Raw genomic sequence first — 8,294 nt, forward strand, 5'->3', positions numbered from 1 at the left:
AGATGCATACACACATCCCTTTTTGTTGTTCGGTATATAGATATAATTACCAGGATATACATTATTTTTTTATATAGAAAAAATATGTGAAATTAGATTATTATACAATTATCATTATGTTGCTTGTATAAAAAATTCAAAAGTAATTTTCTTTTAACAATATTCAAATAGGATATACATAATTTTTAACAAATGGATATCGCCGACAATTTTGACATTTCCAACTGATTACTATAAGCACAAAAAACTATAAGGTTATAACTGTAACACTTCTTTCAATCTCTTTTTTTTTACGTGTTTGAGATAACACAAATAGAACATTGTGTTATCTCAAACACGTCAAAACCAATGCGGGACATAAGATTTTTGTTTGATTTATTCTAGCAAAGTTAAAGATTGCTTATGACTAACATTCAGTTGCTGCTGAGGTTGCTTGTGACTAATGAATAGTTTTTCAATTTTTTATTTTACTAAATATTCGGTTGAAAACTGTTTATTGTCTCGCTAATTAAAAAAATGGTAGATGATTCCATATGAAATATTGTAGATGATTCGATTCAATAGAAATATGTTTATGTTTTAATTAAATAATTAAAATAATTTTCATTTATTAATATAAAATTAAAACATATATAACTTATATTATTTTCAATATCTATTATATCAAATCAGATAAAAAAACTTTTTGAAAGAAATTTCAATAATAATAATAATAATAATAATAATAAATAATTTGTGACACAGTGAAATACACTAATAGTCACCTTGTATTTCAATATTACCAAAAATATTTTTGGAAAAAAAAAAGAATAAACTCATCTATATAGTGTTATATGAACATGGTAAATCAATAAGTTTCAAAGAAAATACATATTCACAAAATAAATTTCTTTCGTACATGTCTTTACGTGTATTCTTTAATCAGTAAAATAACATTTAATGAGAAGTTAATCACTTTGCTAAATCGAGGGAGACTTGGCTTATTGGATTCTGTAAAATATTTCTAAACTAAATGGATAATACAACAAACACAATTAAAGATGATTTTGTATTATCCATTTAGTTTAGAAATATTTTATAGTAACTCAAAGATAAGAAATGGTTAATTATTTTATTTGATTCCTAACAATCGGTATAAATGGAAATATTTTAAAAACAATATTTAACTTTTTAATATAATTTGACATTGAGGTTAAAAAAAAGTTATTAACAGTCCATTCAACATGTTTTTAATAGAAAGTTTTTTTATATCAGTTAGTTGTTAAATAAATTGTCCAAAAGATTTAGTTAACATTATGAAAAATCCTATATAAGTATCTCAACTTTTCTAAATGTACCGAATTCGCACATGAACAATTAATTTTGTCTAATTAATAGCTTAACTATTTGATTGTGCCAATTTAGTATCCAAACTCCTAAAAATATTGACAATGCATAATTTCGAATCTAATTTTAATTTAGGAATTTTGATTTTATACCGGTTTTGTCGTTATAATGGTATTGTTAACCGAAAATTTTGTTCTTCTAACGTGAAAAAATTGACAATGTGTCATGCCACGTTACAAATTACATAACGGAAAACATTTACAACAAACGATGTTAAGCTGATCGAGCATGCGTTCTTCTCTGCCTCACTAAGCAGAGGGTCTTCGAACTCGACAAAGACAACCCTATCCTTATGCTCATCGCAGTAGGATAGAAACTCTTCACTGTCTTTGCCCGACCGTTTCTTGACTGGGAGCGGCGTTGGAGGGTTTTTTCGATGCGAGGAAGAACCTCTTTTCACGACATTCACCAAATTTTTCTTCATGTTTTGGGTGGAAAATGTCAAGGCACGATCTCAAAATATATACTAAAACGAAAGGATATGCAATGATTACCCTTTCGGAGAAGCAGAAACTTTTTATTTATACTGATGTTAGAAATCAAATAAAATAATTAATCATTTTTTATCTTTGAACTACTTTAAAATATCTCTAAACTAAATGGATCATACAACAAACGCAATTAAGGATGATTTTGTATTATCCATTTAGTTTAGAAATATTTTATAGTAATTCAAACATAAGAAATGGTTAATTATTTTATTTGATTTCTAACAATCGGTATAAATGGAAATATTTTAAAAACAATATTTAACTTTTTAATATAATTTGATATTGAGGTTAAAAAAAAGTTTTTAACAGTCCATTCAACATGTTTTTAATAGAAAATTTTTTTATATCAGTTAGTTGTTAAATAAGTTGTCCAAAAGATTTAGTTAACATTATGAAAAATCCTATATAAGTATCCCAACTCTTCTAAATGTACCGAATTCACACTTAAACAATTAATTTTGTCTAATTAATAGCTTAACTATTTGATTGTTCCAATTTAGTATCCAAACTCCTAAAAATATTGACAATGCATAATTTTGAATCTAATTTTAATTTAGAATTTTGATTTTATACCAGTTTTATCGTTATAATGGTATTGTTAACCGAAAATTTTTGTTCTTCTAACGTGAAAAAATTGACAATGTGTCAAATTACGTAACGGAAAACGTTTATAACAAACGCCGTTAAACTGGTCGAGCATGGCGTCCTTCTCTGCCTCACTGAGCAGAGGGTCGTCGAACTCGACAAAGACAACCTTACCCTTATGCTCATCGCAGTAGGTTAGGAACTCTTCACTGTTTTTGCCCGGCCGTTTCTTCACCGGGGACGGCGTTGGAGAGCTCTTTCGACGCGAGGAAGAGCCTCTTTTCACGACATTCACCAAATTTTTCTTCATATTTTGGGTGGGAAATACCAAGGCCCGATCTCAAAATATATACTAAAATGAAAGAATATACAATGGTTACCTTCCGGAGAAGCAGCAGCTTTCTATTTATACTAATGTTAGAAATCAAAATAAAATAATTAATCATTTTTTATCTTTGAACTACAGTAAAATATTTCTAAACTAAATGGATCATACAACAAACGCAATTAAGGATGATTTTGTATTATCCATTTAGTTTAGAAATATTTTATAGTAATTCAAAGATAAGAAATGGTTAATTATTTTATTTGATTTCTAATAATCGGTATAAATGGAAACATTTTAAAAACAATATTTAACTTTTTAATATAATTTGATATTGAGGTTAAAAAAAATTATTAACAGTCCATTCAACATGTTTTTAATAGAAAGTTTGTTTATATCAGTTAGTTGTTAAATAAGTTATCCAAAAGATTTAGTTAACATTATAAAAAATCCTATATAAGTATCCCAACTCTTCTAAATGTACCGAATTCGCACCTGAACAATTAATTTTGTCTGATTAATAGCTTAACTATTTGATTGTGCTAATTTAGTGTCCAAACTCTTAAAAATATTGACAATGCATAATTTTGAATCTAATTTTAATTTAGGAATTTTGATTTTATACCGGTTTTGTCGTAATAATGGTATTATTAACCGAAAATTTTTTGTTTTTCTAACGTGAAAAAATTGACAATGTGTCAAATTACGTAACGGAAAACGTTTACAACAAACGCCGTTAAGGATGAAATTGGGAATTGATATCACTTTTAGAATTCGGGGCATGAATGTGACACAATTAAATACTTAAGATACTAATTACATAAATTAATTATTCAGAGATTTATTTGGCACATTGGAAGAGTTGGGATTTTATTGTCAATACCAATGATTTTCTTTTTGAAACACAAGTACTTCATATTACATAAATAGATTAATAGTGGCGATATTTAGGATATATGTTTATTTTTAATTAGATTATTTATTATTCTAATTTTTATTTTAAAAAAATAAATCCATCTTGTTTTTAGGAATTTGTTTGATTTTTTAAAAAATATTTATTAATAAAAAAAATTATTTTCTTTTCATTGTACAAGTTTATTTGTAATTGGATTAAATTAAATTTTAAAAATAATTCCCAATGAATTTTGAATCATAATTGATTTGAATACAATATTATATTGCTCTACTCCATTTTATATGAAGTAAAATCAGCATCAATAAACTCACCACTCATTGTAAAGTTATTAACTCTCCAGGAACCAAACCGTAGCAATCTTGTTGGAAAATGTTTTATCCACTTTTCCAAATTCTTTTATGTCAACATCCAAATTCAATGCAATTATTTTAAATAAAAAAAGATCTAATCCAAATATGGAGAAAAGGTTTAAAAAAATTAGAGTGTTTTAATAAATTTTAAATTTTCACACATTTTAAAACCTTACAGAATATAAATAAATTTAGAGTACCTCTTAATTTTAATTATTATATTTGTTTGTATTTATAATTTGATAAAATGGTGTAGCTGAAATGATTTTTATATTTTTATCTATAATTTCTATTATTTAGAGACTTTTATGCGATTAATTTTGTGAATATAACATTATTCCACTAGTTACCAATTTGTAGACGTGTTTAATTTGGGTCTTTTATAGAAATAAATGATATTTTAAAATATTTTAGTAAATAATTAATATTTTAGTTATTCGTATTCACAACACTGCAGCCCATTTAGACAACCACACTTTGCTTTGTCTTTTTTTTATCTTTTTCTTTTTTCTTTTTGTTGCTTTCTCATCATACATTTATGCGAGAGCAACAAAAAAAAATGACCCACACATTAAATGAAGAATTTTATTGAAGTGTAAATATGTTATTCTGCAGAATATTTAAAAAAAAATAGAATTTGAGAAGGGTGAGTGAAAATAAGGGTAATTTTGTTGTATTGCCTTGAAATATTTAACATTTGGTACATTGTGTAAATATGGGCTTGATCAAATGGGCTGTACCCAAAACAATTTAATTGATTTAAGGACAAAAATGGCCCCAAAACCTGTTTGTTACTCCATTTGTAGTTTTGTATCCGAGTATAGAGCAAGGTTTTGTTTGGATTCCATTTCAGATTCACTATCTATTTATCAGATTCCATGAATATTTTATTAAATAAAAAAAATGAATCCTCATATAAATTTATCTTTTTTATTTGACCACGACAAGTTTTTATGATAAAAAATAAATTTATCAGCTAGAGATTGAGTTGCGTGTTGCGTATTTGATGCTCCCGTAAATCCCGTTTGTGAGACTAAAATATTTTTAGAGAGAAGATGTTGAAAAAAGAGAGGAGATTCAAATGGGGAAAAAATATATATTAGGTCAAGATCCAATTCATGCCACCGGAAACGCCAAAGGAATAGAAAAGTTTGGCCGAATTTTCATTTACATATTCTTTAAATAATAATAAAGTTTGGTGAAATTGTAATGTCGTGATTGAAGGAGATGTATAGTCAGTGGTCACTATCGAGTTGGTTAATATTACATCAATCCAATTGCACCAAACATGCAAAATGCTAAATCAATATAATAAAATACCTAGTGATTGTTTAAAATTCCTTTCAGTTTTGAAATATCCATTATACACTTTGAGAAAACTTCCTTGTTAATTAAGACCATTATTATATGTATAAAAATTTGATTAATTATTCTTTTGTTTATCGAACTAATAAATTAATAATTACTCTGTTCAAGAGAGTATTAAATGTTTGATCGGATGAAGATCCAACAGCTAGGTAAATTCGGATTTTCATTAGTAGATATATTATATTATTATTAGAAATATATTATATTATTATTAGAAATTTTCGATTATAAAGAGATATAGAGAAGATTATGTAATATTATTATCTAATATTTAAATTTGATTTTGTTTTTATATTTTAGATATTTATATTTATTAAATAAAATATTTTGTGATTTCGTTTTCTACTATACATGTTCTAATGTTCTATGTTAAATAATGAAGAATCAAATTATTCTCCACTCTTTCTCTATTATCAATTAGTCCCATAAATATAAAAAAACTGTAAATCTCCAATTATTAACTGTGGTAATATATATATATATATATATATATATATATTTATATCAGTTAGTTGTTAAATAAGTTATCCAAAAGATTTAGTTAACATTATAAAAAATCCTATATAAGTATCCCAACTCTTCTAAATGTACCGAATTCGCACCTGAACAATTAATTTTGTCTGATTAATAGCTTAACTATTTGATTGTGCTAATTTAGTGTAATATAACAATTGTTTTACAATTTATCATCATAATAACATTTAGTTCATTTTTTTGTTTTGATATATTTTTTTAGTTTCCACAAATATTGGTGGTCGAAGGAAATGAAAATGGTAATAAACCAACTTCTATAATCCTATAGTTTTATTTTTTTAAAATAAGAAGAAAACAGCGATATACCTTAATTTTTATCACCGAATTTTTATAAATTAATCTAAACAAAATTGACAAACGGATCATCGAAAACAACTGGAAAATGCAAAGTAAATGCATCCTTTTCTTTATTAATTGTTACAAACGAAACTCTGTGTGTGTGTATGTATGTATGTATGTATGTATGTATGTATGTATGTATGTATGTATGTATGTATGTATGTATGTATGTATGTATGTATGTATGTATGTGTGATGTTTTGGTGAGGTTATATTTGTAATAATCGTAAAATGTATTAGGAGAGTCGGTGACTTATAAAGCAGTCGAAATTAAGTAGTAATCATAAATATGTTGAGTTTATTGCAAGATACGAAATTGGGTCCCCTTTCATTTGGTAGGCAATTGATGATTTGATTTTGATGGATCGTTTTAACATTTGATATATATATATATATATATATAGAGCTTTTTCTACTCTTATATTAGTGCGTCTTAGAGCATCATTATTTAATTTTACATTTTTATAATCATGTAACCAACTTTATAGTTGAAACCTAGATATCTATTCCATAATCTTTTATTTTTTAAACTAAAAAAATAAGAAAAAAAAACTAAATATATATGTTATAAACCTCAAAGATTATCTTAAATTGTTCAATATCCAGGTTAGAGTTCGAATATAAACGTTTATCATTTGATGCATTGAAAATTAGTTTAAATATATAAAATTTAAAAATGTTAATTCATAGTTGAATATCCCTTAGAATAACTCTTGATTTATAAAAAAAATAAATATATATATATATATGTGATGTTTGAAAATTTCGTCAAATTTGAATCAATTTAAAAAACACAAACGCTCTTAAATTGTGTTTGTTTTCCTTGTGCTCCGTATGTAAAACTCTCATTTCCACAAATCATTTTCAGAAAAAAAAATATAAAACAAAATTGGACCCATGTAAAGAACAAAAAAAATCCAAAAGAACAAAAAAAAAAGAAAAATGAATTTAACAAAGTGGAAAACTGCATATAATTTACACAATGGAAACGTGAGTGAAAATATTTTTACTAAAATAAAACTACAAAAAGAATTCCAAAAAAAACAAAAATACAAAAGAATTCCGAAAAAAAGGAAATACAAAAGAATTGAAGTACATTAAGGAAGAAGGAAGAAGAAGAGAGAAAATTAAAGGAAAGCTCACAGCCCCTAACTTCACTACCTGAAGCCCTCATCAAAAATTCCTCTTTTCCATCAGTAATCACAAGTAATTTCTTAAGCCCATCAACTAAAATGCAATGAATTTTCTAATCAAACCCCTTAATTGCTCTCTTAATCTCTCTCTCTTCTAAGCTAAGATGTGTTTCTGGCCACTGATTCTTCCTAATCCTTGCAAATTTCTATTTGACTCCAAAGACTTGGAACCAAAAGGACAAACCCTCCTTTGAGCCCCTAAACAACTGATCATCTTCTTCAAACATACTCTATGGCAATGTGAGCGTTGTTGTTTGGAATCAGCTCTTCCAAATCGCTACTCTCCGCCTCGGCGTTATCAACCGCGTCTCCGATGCCGCCGTCGCATTTCTTGCTCCTCATTTCGATGACTTTCTTGTGGGAGTTTGAGTGAAGAGCCGGTGTGAAGGTCGGGCTAGCTGCCGGGCGGTACTCGGGGAAGAGCCTTCCTGACTTGTAGCGCACCCCACAAGCATTGCATAGAGTCTTTGGACCCATCGGCCCTAGCCTCCACTGCGGCGTCTTGGTCACTTCACAGTGCATGCATTTCCTAACGGGTTGGTCCGAGGAGGAAGAGTCGTGGTGGTGGTTCTCATCCACATCCTGGTCGAGACCCGAGGAGGAAGAAGGCGAGACCTTTGCCTTCTTCTTCTTGATCTTCTTGCTATGCTCCGAGAGAAAATGCTTGGGGATTCTGATCACAAGGCGTGACTCGGCAGCACTTGCACCAGAGAAGCTATCTTTCTCTTCGTTCGGTTCTTGGGCTGCCACTGGACGTGGGCGTTTGGTGCGTGGACGGCCGTGCTTTCCGGGTACGATGATCGGTTC

The 8,294-nt window shown here is 28.0% G+C and overlaps 1 protein-coding gene across 1 annotated transcript in view; it reads right to left on the bottom strand.

Moving 5' to 3' along the window:
* Positions 1-7,354: 7,354 nt before the first annotated feature.
* LOC104825230 (GATA transcription factor 8) overlaps positions 7,355-8,294 on the bottom strand; it is a 2,864-nt gene continuing 1,924 nt past the window's right edge. Inside the window, exon 5 of the mRNA XM_010557519.2 lies at positions 7,355-8,294. Coding sequence (XP_010555821.1) covers positions 7,707-8,294 — 588 coding nt within the window. The 3' untranslated portion in view covers positions 7,355-7,706.

This window comes from Tarenaya hassleriana, unplaced genomic scaffold (assembly GCF_000463585.1).
Source record: "Tarenaya hassleriana unplaced genomic scaffold, ASM46358v1 Cleome43, whole genome shotgun sequence".
In the NCBI taxonomy this organism is placed as follows: Eukaryota; Viridiplantae; Streptophyta; class Magnoliopsida; order Brassicales; family Cleomaceae; genus Tarenaya; species Tarenaya hassleriana.